At 48.6% G+C, this 12,376-nt stretch overlaps 1 protein-coding gene across 9 annotated transcripts in view; it reads right to left on the bottom strand.

The window, feature by feature from the left end:
• syne1a (spectrin repeat containing, nuclear envelope 1a) overlaps positions 1–12,376 on the bottom strand; it is a 77,309-nt gene that overhangs the window by 43,376 nt on the left and 21,557 nt on the right. For 6 of the 9 annotated variants that reach the window (XM_085936938.1, XM_085936942.1, XM_085936940.1 and 3 more), the window contains 40 exons: positions 12,157–12,338; positions 11,891–12,087; positions 11,375–11,475; positions 11,159–11,215; positions 10,437–10,544; positions 9,940–10,077; positions 9,732–9,881; positions 9,557–9,669; positions 9,322–9,490; positions 9,145–9,241; positions 8,569–8,774; positions 8,076–8,240; positions 7,839–7,991; positions 7,606–7,749; positions 7,129–7,533; positions 6,900–7,052; positions 6,611–6,745; positions 6,375–6,536; positions 6,097–6,305; positions 5,907–6,006; positions 5,618–5,782; positions 5,385–5,552; positions 5,153–5,317; positions 4,949–5,089; positions 4,714–4,874; positions 4,474–4,630; positions 4,176–4,403; positions 3,994–4,092; positions 3,750–3,925; positions 3,278–3,401; positions 3,035–3,201; positions 2,784–2,937; positions 2,057–2,661; positions 1,810–1,989; positions 1,580–1,733; positions 1,340–1,498; positions 1,034–1,210; positions 872–973; positions 594–797; positions 312–519 (listed from right to left, as the gene is read on the bottom strand). In XM_085936938.1, coding sequence (XP_085793064.1) covers positions 312–519; positions 594–797; positions 872–973; positions 1,034–1,210; positions 1,340–1,498; positions 1,580–1,733; positions 1,810–1,989; positions 2,057–2,661; positions 2,784–2,937; positions 3,035–3,201; positions 3,278–3,401; positions 3,750–3,925; positions 3,994–4,092; positions 4,176–4,403; positions 4,474–4,630; positions 4,714–4,874; positions 4,949–5,089; positions 5,153–5,317; positions 5,385–5,552; positions 5,618–5,782; positions 5,907–6,006; positions 6,097–6,305; positions 6,375–6,536; positions 6,611–6,745; positions 6,900–7,052; positions 7,129–7,533; positions 7,606–7,749; positions 7,839–7,991; positions 8,076–8,240; positions 8,569–8,774; positions 9,145–9,241; positions 9,322–9,490; positions 9,557–9,669; positions 9,732–9,881; positions 9,940–10,077; positions 10,437–10,544; positions 11,159–11,215; positions 11,375–11,475; positions 11,891–12,087; positions 12,157–12,338 — 6,838 coding nt within the window. The remainder of the gene's footprint in view (positions 1–311; positions 520–593; positions 798–871; positions 974–1,033; positions 1,211–1,339; positions 1,499–1,579; positions 1,734–1,809; positions 1,990–2,056; positions 2,662–2,783; positions 2,938–3,034; positions 3,202–3,277; positions 3,402–3,749; positions 3,926–3,993; positions 4,093–4,175; positions 4,404–4,473; positions 4,631–4,713; positions 4,875–4,948; positions 5,090–5,152; positions 5,318–5,384; positions 5,553–5,617; positions 5,783–5,906; positions 6,007–6,096; positions 6,306–6,374; positions 6,537–6,610; positions 6,746–6,899; positions 7,053–7,128; positions 7,534–7,605; positions 7,750–7,838; positions 7,992–8,075; positions 8,241–8,568; positions 8,775–9,144; positions 9,242–9,321; positions 9,491–9,556; positions 9,670–9,731; positions 9,882–9,939; positions 10,078–10,436; positions 10,545–11,158; positions 11,216–11,374; positions 11,476–11,890; positions 12,088–12,156; positions 12,339–12,376) is intronic. The other 3 variants (XM_085936943.1, XM_085936946.1, XM_085936941.1) reach the window with 2 other exon arrangements.

Below are 12,376 nucleotides of genomic sequence, written 5' to 3'. Positions count from 1 at the left end.
AGGGAAGCTCAAGCGCATTGGGAGGGCTAGGCGTGTCCGCACGGTTGCCCCCGGCAACCGGGGCCTTAAGGACTCCCTCGGGAGCTCATGTGACAAGAGCGGCATCGCTCGAGGAGGCACAGGTGTTTGCTGGAGCGGAGAGAGAGTGCACTTGTGTACCAGACAGTGATTGTCAATGGAATGCGCGCCACTTAAGCGCTCTCTGGGGTAAAGATTAGCGCTAAATCCGATGCTAATCTTTATCCTGAACTGACAATATGGATGAGGTAAGATTAATTGATTCAAAGGCTCGTGGTGTTTTTGTCGCTCACCGTTCAAATGGAGGTGGAGCACGTCCTGCAGGTTGCTCCTGGCCTTGGCGCAACGCCGGACGGCCTCTTCGGTGCGCTGGGCGACGGCCGTCAGGTCGGCGGCGAGGCGAGAGAGTTCCGGAGAGGAATGGGACCTGCTTAAGATGCTCAGAGACTCTCGGGCTGAGTCCAGGTCTGGCCTCTGTTGCTCGGCAACACCTTGAAGATCCTTTGAGAGCATATTGTCATACCCTTTTATGTTCCCTCAAAAAGGTGGAGAACAACAACGTAGATATCGCTTACCTTAATAGCATCAATGGTTTCGGGGGAGGTGGCCTCCTTAAGATTCGACAAGGAATCCTCGACTTTTTCAAGCCTCTCGTTCATCTGGGACATGAGATCCTCCAGACGTTGCTTCTGGAATGTGAAGTGGCTCAGAGTGTGTTTGGTCTGGTCCAACACCTCCTGAACATGGATTAACTTCTTCCTCAGATCAGACTCCAGCAGCTAAATCGAGAGAAGAACATAGTCAGAAATAATCTGGGTACGGCTCACTGTTTTTGCAGACACAATGTCTTTACCTGCATTTGTAGGGGCGTTTCCTCCAGTTTCGCGTGCTCCTTGAGCTCCCCGACTCTCTCCAGGAGAGCATCTAACGACCCTTTCCTCTTCTCCACTTCAGCCTGGACATAAAAGTGAATGAATCTTAAAGTCGCACGGTGACGTTTACGATCCGAATCAACCTGAAAGTTGGCAAGACGAGCCTCTGTGTCCTTCTCGCTGATGTTAGCGACACTCAGTTCAGCAATGGAACTGCAGATGGTCCATCGATTCATGTCCTGCTCCATCAGCTTGAGGTCCTCCCAGAGGGTCACGCAGTAGCGTAATCGTTCCGTGTTGCTTTGAATTCTCTCCGACGCCTGACAGCGACACAATTCAGCACGTCAGGACTTGTTTACTCATTTTGAGGAACATCTGTGAGGTGCTAACTTTCAATATTTCAATTTAAATCCTGTTGGAGATGATTTAAAGTAATTCTCGTTACTCGCCTCTAACCACTGGGCCCTTAACGCCTCCACGTCTCTGTGAATGACGCTTGCGTCACAGTCGGGAAAGCGAGCCAGTTCTCTTTGTAGGTCCTCCACCGCGGTGATGAGGTGGTCCATGTCCTCTTGCTTTTCTCGGAGCTCACCCAGCAGCTTCTCATGCTACGACAACAAAGATTCCAAATTCACAAATGACCGCATAAGACCGGGAGGGGTAAAACTGCAATGGCTGCTCCTTCTCACCAGTGAGAAGGACCTCGTGGCCTCCTGAGCGTTGTGGTTGTGATCGGGCAGGTTGTGAGAAAGCGCACGGGCTTTCTCCACCAAAGCATCGAGGATCAACCTCAAGTGGTTGTAACGGCGCAGGAGATCGAGTGCCCGTTGACTCTGCTCCTGACTAAAAAAAAATTGTAACGCTGTAACATCTAACGCTGAAGAAGCTGCATGAGAATGCTGAAGTATTTCAAACGGACCTTTTGCTGATGAGGGTCTTAACATAGTCCAAGGCAGCCATGACCACATCAAGGTCTCTGAGGGCCTCCCCTGTCCGCTCCGTGTCCTTCTGGGCCAGCTGGCTTCCTTTCTCCTCTAACCACTGCTGGGACTGATGGAGGGACTGAAGCTCCTCCTTCAGTTGGCTCAAGTAACGCAGCCTGTTGGGACAGAAACAAGCAATAATTGGAAAATCCACAATGTTCTAAAGTCAAACATCAAGTGTACCTGTTTTGAAATGCTTGCACAGAGCATTCTTTGACCACCTCCTGTCTTGCTTTACACTGCAACATCTCCAAAGTCTTCATTACCTCCGCCTTCTTCCCCCTGAAGGACCTCCACATAGCTCCGAGGGCTTCCGCTTCACTCTGCCTCCATCCCAGACTGCTCCGCACCTCCTCCAGGGACTCGACGAGGGCCGCGGCGTGAGCCCTACAGGAGGTTCTCCCGCCTAGGTGAAGGTGGGCTTTGCTCAGCTGTCCGTCCATGGCCACGGCCTCAGCCTCAAGCCGGGCCACGTCCCTCGTGACCTCTCGGTGGAGCTCTTCTGTTTCGGATGGATCCCAGCTCCCTTTCCTCACCAGGGCCTGGCGAAGACGGCCGACACACCCGACCGCTGCTTCACGCTTCTCCAGGTGGGTCTTTAACTCGTTCAGGCACTTTTTGCGGAGAAGCAGTAGATGTTCACTTTCAGTGAAGGGTTGTAGGCAACCTTCTCTCCAGACTTGGAGTTTCTGCTGAGCTTCTGGGCTGGAGCATGGAAGCAGGGCTGATTCTCTTTGTTGGAGAGCCTCTCTTAGTGACGAGTAAGCTTTTAAATGAGAGTCTTGCTCCTGGAATTGGAGGGTTAAACAAATCTATTAGGTAAGCAGGACAAGAAGGTGTGGTTGAACATAATCTGATCCATTTCTTTGGACTAGAACAGGACATCCCAGGTACATAATTAACATCTCACCTTGAGCTCCGTGAAGGCGCCATCAAGATCAGTAACGTCAACCTGAAGAGAGCTTCTCAAGACAGATGGGAGATGTTGGCTCTTTTGGCTGAGTGTCAAAAGAGCGTCATTGAAAAGATCCAGCTGCAACAACTGACGCTCCAGCTGCTCACGTCTAAAAGGATAATGAGAATGAATTTATCTTCCCCCATGCAAGCTACTAGCCTAGCGATCTGCTGTGTAAATCCGATAATGGATAAAAAGTCGATTACCTGCGTGACATTTTGCTCTTCAGTGAGACGTATCTGTCCTGAAGCTGGCTGAGCTCGTCATTCAGCTCTCCGACCCGAGCTTCGGGGGCAGACGGGTAGAGACACGACACGATATTTAACAGACCTTCAAGTAGGGCGTCATTGGAAGGGGTTTCCGTCTGCATCTCCTGTTCAAGCAAAAATGCAGAAGCTCAAGCAAACAGCGAGATCCCGTGATGGATAACGAAACAAAAAAAAAAATACCTGGATGCGTTGCAGCTCCATCGTGAGCTTCACCTTGTCTACGCAGAGCAGCTCGTCGGCTGGACGGCAAGCAGACTCGCGAGCATCTAGCCAGCTTTTCATGGACAAATATTCCTTTTCAAATCTGTGTGGATTAAAAATAAATTTCATACATTGTGTCATAACATAAGAAAGAAAGAGGGAAGGCCGCTAAAATATTAAATGTCAAGCAACACAAATACATCATTGTTTTCTCGTGAATACAATATCAAAGAAGGCTCCGGTGGTAACAAAATTATTAAAATTGAAATAAGGACGGCTGCCTGCGCTACGGACGGCCAGACAGACAGACAGTCAAGAGGGAGCGAGAGATTGAACGGGAAAGCAGTAAACAAAAGGAAAAAGCAGTGACCGTACAATTGTAATTCGATATGTTGCGAGGAAACGCAAGATGATAACAAGCCTCCACTGTCGAGTCAAAATTGTTTCGGACCTTTGCCACAGTGTTAGAAGGCTCTCGAATGCTGATTGTTTCTCGCCGGCCTTTCCCAGTAACTCTCCTCGGAGCTGCTGGAGATGGAGGACCTCGTGCTCCAACTTGGTGCCCTCCACAGCTGTACACAAAGCCATAAGTCCGGGCTTCAGTTGTTCCACCGACCGGCACACCTCCTACGAGGAAGATGAAAAAAGTCATCTCCAGCCCAATGCATCAAAAAAAAAAAAATCACTTTTCTTACCATGTGACTTTGTAGGTTCTTGAAAGCTTGTGATGATGACGAACAAAATGTCACAGGAGTGTCGAGTTTCTCTTTGAGATCATTCAATGTTTTCTCAATCTAATGACACAAAACAAACAATCCGGTTGATTTAAAAAAAAAAAAAAAGAAGGTGGATATGTAAGCGAATGACAAAAGATGACCTGCTCCAGGTTGTCGCTGCACCTCCGCCTATAGGAGGAGCTCTGATTGAGCTGCCCTGTGAGCTGCTTTGTTTTCTCCATCAGTTCTTGCCAGGAACGTCTCATCTGGGCGACCCGTGCCCGAAGGCATCCGGACTCTCCGGGGGTGACGAACCTGGACAGTACCTCGCAGTCTTTCTCCATGTGGAGTAGCGCTGATCTTCTCCCCTCTAAACCTTCCGCCACAACCTAGAGGGATGTGGGTTTTTCGAAATGCATCTTCCTTTGCTAATCAATCAATTAAGGATTGACCACAAACCTCGACAATGCCGACGTGTTCGTCCAAGTGATCGGAGGGTGAGTTGAGCTCCATTGCATCCAGCGCTCTCTGCTTTTCATTGATCCACGTGGAAAACGTCACGGATTGCTCGTTGAAGCGCTCCCACGACGAGCGTGTTCTCTCCAGGTGGACAACACTGGAAGGAAATAGATGACGTCAAAATCTTCCGTTCTGTGGTTGTAAAGATAGAAATGTCAATAGTGTGCTCAGGGAACTAACTTCTTCTTGAGGTGGTCTTCAATCTGCTCCACTGCTTCCCTGCTGGACTGGGCCTGATGTAGAACGGCGATTTGATTCTTCGGCCCGAGCTGAAGATCAACCGCCTCCTCCAGGAGGACGTCTGCTCTCAGAGAACAGTCTTCAAGCTTGATGAAAAGCTCCTTCGATCAAATAAGCAGAATATTAGAGGAGAAATTCTGAGCATAGAGTCAATGTTGTCATAAAAAAACAAAACCTTGGTGTGGTCCAGTTCGCTCCTCAGGCTGTCCAGGTTGTTGAAGATAAGTTCTTTGTGCAGATCAATGGTGATGTCACTAATGGACACTTGAAGTGTTTCCCACTCACGTTCAAAGTTGCGCCAGGAGCTCAGGGTGGCCTGGAGATCCAATATGTCAACAGCAAAAAATAAAAAATACTGGATGTTGATGATCACGCTTACCTGCAGGCTTCGCTCCTTAGCGCTAAATTGGCGGTCGGCTTCTCGGACACGTTCCTCCAGCTCGTGTACTGAGCGACTAAGCGCCTCTCCCAAATGGATCTGCTTGGAGTGGGACACCAAAAGATCTGCCTCCCTCCTGAGAGCCTGAAGTTGTTTTAGATGTTGCTGTAATAAATACAACATGTCAATAAAGTTCCACTTTATAAGAAAGAGAACATTTCTGCAAGCACACCTGATGAATATGAAAGAGTTCCTGGGCTTCTCTTAGATCCTCAGCATCCAGAATCCGGTTGATCTGCTCTCCGGTTTCCTTCCCAGCTCTCAGGACCTCCTCCAGAGCACCGCGTACTTCTTCCCTGAGCTCTTCCAACGGGAATGCGCCGGAGCCTTCGCCGCATTCCTGTGAGGGAAGGGATGCTAGGAGAGTCGGAAGAAAACACGAAGGTCGGACAAATCGGTTAATACCTGGCAAAGTGTAGACAACAGCTCCTTAAAGTCGGCTGAGAGTTTGTTCAGGGCACTTTGCTGTCTTTGCGTCTCCACTTCGGAGCTGACATCAGACAGGCTCAAAAGACGACTCTTAAGCCACAAGAGGCTTTCTTCTCGAGCGTCTCCTGCTTCTCTCAATGCCTAAAATGAATTGAGAAGAAAAAAATGGATCATCAATTTTGAAGCTTCAAACATGACAGATGGATTTTTTTTTTTTTTTAAATGTGGTCAATCAATTGAAGCGATAATCAGCATGCTTGCTCACTCGAGCAGCGCCGTCAACTTCCTCCTGATGGCTGGAAGTTCTAGCCATCTCCTTCAGGTGTCTCCTCTGAGATGAAAGCCAGTCGGAAAGCTCACAAAATCTATGTGAAGAAAAATACAAAATCAGCTTTTACTTAAGAGTATTAATGCAGAGAGCGTAATGAAATTTGAAAAAACAAATCACTTCCCACCTTTCATTCCATTCCTTCCACTTATCAGGATCCTGCTCCAGTGCGACGCCCGTGCTCCTAATGCGCTCGGCGACGTCCTCCACAGCCCTCCTGGTGGCATCCAGCCTTCGATAAGCCGTGTCGTTGTCTGGCAGTTTTTGACACAGATCCTCCATGTTCTTCATCCGCTTCTCGCACACGGCCAGAGGTTTGCGTTCCCTGAAGAACATCTGCAAAGGGAAGCCTCGCTGAAGAGAGGAATTGTTTTCCCGGTGCTTTCGTCACTACCGAAGGCTCACCTTGTGCTCTTGGATCACGTGTTCGCTGCTAGAGGAGCCGGACAAGATGTGAAGTTCTCTGTCCAACTCTGCTCGGCACTCTTGGAGGACGACATCGATTGGATACTGCTCCACCTCTACCTTCAGACGCAGCAGGTGTGACGGCACCTGGCCCTGGATGTCCTGCGAGCGAGCACAAAAGCATTTGTAGACAACAAAATGTTTCTCGAACTAACAATGCACTTCTTAATAACGACCTTCCAGTGTTTGTGTAGCCGGCGGACTGTTTCTTGCAACCCCCGTTGCTCTTCTTCTGGTAGGATGTCGGTGAGTTCGTCACACGCCTTCAGGAAGACGCTCAGCACGTGCTGGTCCAGTTGACTGAAAAAATCCTACGTGACAAAAGGGAAAAGGTGAACGACGATGTAGCGATGATGTCGAGGCATCGTCTCAAAGTATTTCCGAAGCGTCCAATCGGATCGCTCTGATGTCACTGCTAGGCTGGGGACCGATTTTATACAATGATATTTCTGGATGTGATCTCACCGTGTGCTTCTTCAGTAGTTCCTCGGCGTCCCCCGACTCTCCTAAGCAGTCCTGCGCTCTCTTCAGCACTGCCTCCAGATCCTGTCTGGATTCCTCAAACCTCCTCCTCAGATAGTTGTTGGCTTCTTCCCGCCTCCTCCACTCAGCGATCTCCTTCAGCAGAACGTGACACAATTTATTTGTATTTTGATTAAATTCATTCATTCATTCATTCACTTCGAATTCAAACCTGCGCCGAGCCTTGGACTTCAGCCACTTTCTTCTGCAGCAAAGCGGTCTCTAAGTTTTGAAGCACCTCGCTGTTGGAGAGCGCCCTCTGCACCGTGTTGTGGTTCCTCTCGATCACCGCCAGACAGCGTTTGCAACTCTGCTGCTGGTTCAAAAAGTCCTGAGGACATTTCGTCCCACAACGCGTTACGATTGCTCGCGCCTCTTCGGAGTTGAACTTTATCATCGTACGGACCTGCCACTTGTGGCCGAGCAGGGTCGGGCTGGGCGTGTGTGGGTCGGCGGCACTAATGCGACGGGCGCGCTCCAGGGCTTGATAGAAGACAGACATTTGTTTCTCCATCTCCTCCAACAAAGGCAGAAGGGCGTGGCATTCCTTCACTAAGGCGGGGCAGCGCTCTCTCACCTGGAAACAAAAGCTTTCACTTCTTAGAAACGGAATTCCCGCAACTACTAAAATCAATTTCCATACACCTACCAGACTCAAGCGACTTTTAGCGGTCGTCATGGCAGCGATGACCCCGGCGGCCTCGTCGTGCGGTGCATCTTTGGCGAGGAGCTGAGCGCTGCGGCCGGCCAGCTTGTACTGCGTTTCCATGGCGACAAGCTTTTGCTTGGTATTCTGAAATGAGAGGTTCAGGAGTAAGGGGTCGCGCTCGGTAGAGATATAATATTTGTCGATAGAATTGATCAGAAATGCAAAATTCTCACCTCCACGTCTTGTAAAAAGGCTCGGACACCGAGGAAAGACACTTGTACCGGAGCGCTGAGCCTGGCTTCAGCTGTATCCAAAGGTTCTGTCAAAGTCGACATTGCCTTTAAATGGTCTTTTCGCCGTTTTTCCAACCCGTCGACTTGGTCGTGCTACAAAAAAAATGACATAAAATTAGTTGCCCACCAGACTTAAATTGTCTGTCAGCTTCCAGTTTTTGTTTTTTTTTTGGTTACCTGCTTGACTTGAAGGAAAAGCTCCCTCCATCGTCCATTCAGAAGAAGGAGTTGCTGCTTGAGCTCAAACGACACCGTCTCGTCACACGTCTCGATAAGAAAATTCCCCGCGTCGTTCATGGCGGCGTGCTGATCCATCCAGTAGCTGAGATTCCTGAAAAACTCCTGCAAGGGAAAGCGGGGGAGAGATGAAGAGACAAGCAGAGGCGATTAGAGAAACAAAGAGAGCTGGTTAAAAAAAAAAAAAAATAGCTTACGGCTTAGCAAAAGAAGTAGACATGCAAATTAAGAGGAAACAAAGACGGCAAACGAGTGGAAAGATGACGGCTCATCAAAAAAGGAGACAAAGTCGTGGATTTAATTGAAGAATCAATAATAGTAATTAGCTGACTAATCCAAAATGTGTCAGCCGCATTGTTAAGCCAAAGCGATAAATTAAATATCCTCAACGCGTCAATGAGTTCCGAAATTGGACAAAGGAAACTCGTCGTACCTGCTTTGTGTTTTCCGGCTGTCTCAGGGCTCCCTCGGCGTCCTCCAGCCAAGCTTGGAAAGAGGCCACGGTGGAAACGTAGCGATCCCAGTTGGACAGCACCTCCTCCAGCATGCTCCTCACGCTGCGCACTTCCATGGACATGCTTCTCCACTGGGCCGCCACATCCCGTACATGCCGGGAGACCCCCGTCTCTCCCTCGTCAGCTAGAAGCGGGCGAGTTGAAGTCAATATTATAAGAAACCAAATTGTGACAAGGCCTCGGCTGGAGCCTTTCTCTCTCGAGCTGACTTGTTCACGGCCTCCGGCTAGACACAAACCCGTAAAACGTAATCACGAAACTAACACGCTCGCTCAGTTTTTTGGCGCCCGGAGATGTGCAGAAATGGAGCAACCTCCCCAAACTAGCAAATGAGGGTAGTATTCCCCATTGAGCGAACGGTGGAAGCTCATTTAGTGGTTTTGCCTGCAGACGTGAAAGCAGATAGCTGAGATTCTTTTTTTTTTTTTTTTATTGTACGTTTTCATTTTGTTCCAACAAAAATGAAATCTACTACAAACAATTGCTTTTCTCACCTGAGCTGTCAGCGCTGATGTAAACCTCCGCAGCTTTTTTGAATGACTGGTACAATGTTTTGTAACTTTCAAAGAAATACTGCTTCTCCACAAAAACCTAGCGGAGACACAAACAATTATAGTTTGTAAACTTTGGAGCAAAAACGGGATGGATGAAATGATCTCGTCAGAGCTTACGACATAATCGCGTAGCATCTGTTCCACGGATTCTTGTCGGCCGTATTTGACGATCCAGGATTTGAGTTTCGATTCCGCCTGCGTGAGAAAGGCCTCCATGCGGTGTTTGTGCTTCAAGAATTCCATCTGAGCCAGCTGGATGTTGCATGATGTGGAAATGAAATCCAACCTAGGAGAAAAAAAAAAAAGGTCAATTGAAATTGCTCACATACAATATTAACGTTTTCATCCGAACCTCTCGGCCATATCTTGCAGCTGCTCAGGTGGCACAGAGGCGCCATCGATACTTCTGTCCTTATGGATCCTTTGGAAGACCTGCTGGTGACCTTCAAGGCTCTTCAACACCTCCTGTGAAGTCAATCGACGTGATCAAAATGATGGTGAGTCATTTGCGTGTCGTGTCGGTCAACCTCGCGTCGTTCCAAGGCTTTCCCGACGGCTGCCCGGTCGCTGATTTCGACATTTTGTCGCAGGGCTCCTTCGGTGTGGTGCAGCCAGGCTCCGAGCGCGTCCAAAGGAGCCGGAAGGGACGTATCCAGCACCAGATGCCAGTCCAGGAGCTAGCAGATAAATAGCATGTGATGAATTGTACATGATTTTTCCCGTGTCTTTCCTCACCCTGTTGGAGATCCTTTCCCAAGCTTGTTTGACCAGAGCCTGATCTACTGTCAACATTCCGTCCTTCTGGGTAGACTTTAAGGAATCTTCCATATGCTTCCTCCGCATCTCCAGCTGGACACGAAGACTCTTGAATAACTAAACAAAATAAATAAATATCGATGTTTGTTTGCATGGATTTTACTTATTGTTTTTACTTTCACTTTACTTCTGCTCGATCGGTAAATTAGAATTCACAGTGAACGGTAAAACGAAACTTATGCCTCGGCTTGGCGGAATAAGCCAGACGGACTTGAAAAAATGACGGGGCTGTCGTCTGATCCCCTCACTGTAATGCCAAAGCAGATTAAGCTAATAATGGGAGTGTGTGTGGCCAGTGCGCCCACTCCAAACCACACACACACACACACACACACACACACACACACACACACACACACACACACACACACACACACACACACACACACACACACACACGGAGTGTACGCTCTGACCTGATACCGCAGAGCGAGATTGGCCTCGGTCTCCTGGGCGTGTAGCGCGTCTTTCTCCAGCTGCTCCAGCCACATTTTAAACTCCCTCAGGCTCTTTCGTTGCTCTCGCTACAGGAGGTTGACACAGGGAGGGGAGGAGGGAGGGAGAGAAAGATGAAGGAGAATATGGATATGGAAATCGGCGCAAAATGGGAGAAATGAAAAGCAGACAAAGACAACCGAGAAGATTGGGGGGGAGTTGACAGATTGATGAGAGGACGGATGTGGGAAAGGATGAAAGTGTTGGCGTTAAAAGTGCGTGACTAATCCTGTGTGGTTCTCTGTTGGACAAAATGTCAAAACCGGGCTACTTTGTCTTAGATCCCCTACCGGGATTTTAAATCGCCATGACGATAATACGGTTGATTCAGCTTTATCAATTTTTTTTCCTCTGTCCAACTTAATGACATCTTAATCCTAAATGAATTCTATCATCTTTATTTTGTCCAACACTTTGTGTTGTGCTCGTATGGAAACAAAGCCTACCTCTCCAAAAAAAAAATTTAAAAAAAAAAGCCAGAGGCTTCCATTGCCATGCTAATGGAACCACGTGGGAACATGAATACAAAAAGCTAATATGACATTTTGTCATTCTGGAATCAGAGCTGGGGAAACCCCGCAGGCCTGACATCAGGTAAGATAGCATCTGGGAGGGATAAATGATGACATCAAGGTCCTCCTACCTCCAGCATTTCCTCGATATCGCGAGGAGCGACGAGGCCACGCTGCGGGATAGACGCCTGCGTGACAAGCAACGAGACAAGCACAGCTGTCACCCTGCCAGCCAGACATCAAGCAGGGAGCAAATGCTTGTTCTATATTTAGCCACGAAATGGCTAACGTCACCGCCGATGTATTACGCTGACATTTGGCGGGAAAGAAGAAGAAAAGCTGTTTACCTCCTCGTCTTCATCTGCAACTGGTCCCTCTGGATGGCGCTTTAGGAACTGGGCCACGTACGTCATGATGGATTTCTCGTCCGGCTTCTCTACGTCCACGTCTGACAAAATGACAGAGCGTAATCAGACATCAAGGCAGATATGAAATCAACCTTTCAGCGCTACGGAGCCAAATCGTCTTTGGACTATTTTCCGCTGTGGTGATCGGAGCCTTAATTACGCTGATGTCAGGCTTGATTTGTCAGCATTTATTCTGGAAATCTGGCATGAGGGGGCACAGATGGTTGGGCAGCATGAACGCTAATGTGATGTTCAAGCTGACACACATCATTTGACTCTTTAGTTGACTTAACAATTGGTTTTGCGTTGACTCACTCACGCGGGGAGGCAAAATAAAAAGGTGACAGGTTAACAATATCAATCTAATTTAATAAGGGTTTGGAGGCGGAGCAACTTCAGCGATCATTAAATCGTATTTTGAGGGCTCGAGGAAATATGGAAGGAAACGTGACGTACCCTCGGGGTCAAGAAGTTGCGCGATGCCTAACTGCGTTTCGGCTAACAGAAAAGCTTCTCGCAGATTTTCTCGGTTGGAGTGTCTCCTTGAGCGCTCCACGTCTACTAGATTGGGTCGAAGGGCGTGGATGATGGCAAGGAAGGCTAAACCACTTCGCCAGCTGGGACCAAAGTCTTTCACCTCGATTCCCAGACGCCTAGGAATAAGAAGATGCAATTTTTGTTAGATTGGGAATATTGTTGTTGTTTTTTTGCAGACTACGCACTTGGTGGCTGTCTGTTGGACCCATCTGAGGAGAGCCTTTCTAACTCCGCCGTGTACGGGTAGCAGGGGCTTCTTCTTGACGGGCGGGCTGGCGTTCTCGCTTCCGCTAGCCGAGCCGTTCAGTGAGGAGGAGCTTCCCGACGGAGCTTGGATTAATGGGAGACTGCAGGTCAGCTCCTCGATCTGCAGTGGGTGAGGAGAAAAAAAAAATATCACAATAG

This window comes from Syngnathus leptorhynchus, chromosome 18 (genome assembly GCF_054491065.1).
Source record: "Syngnathus leptorhynchus isolate UIUO chromosome 18, UIUO_Slep, whole genome shotgun sequence".
Lineage (NCBI taxonomy): Eukaryota > Metazoa > Chordata > Actinopteri > Syngnathiformes > Syngnathidae > Syngnathus > Syngnathus leptorhynchus.
The sequence above is the reverse complement of the archived record's forward strand: the minus strand, read 5'-3'. Positions and strand labels throughout refer to the sequence as shown.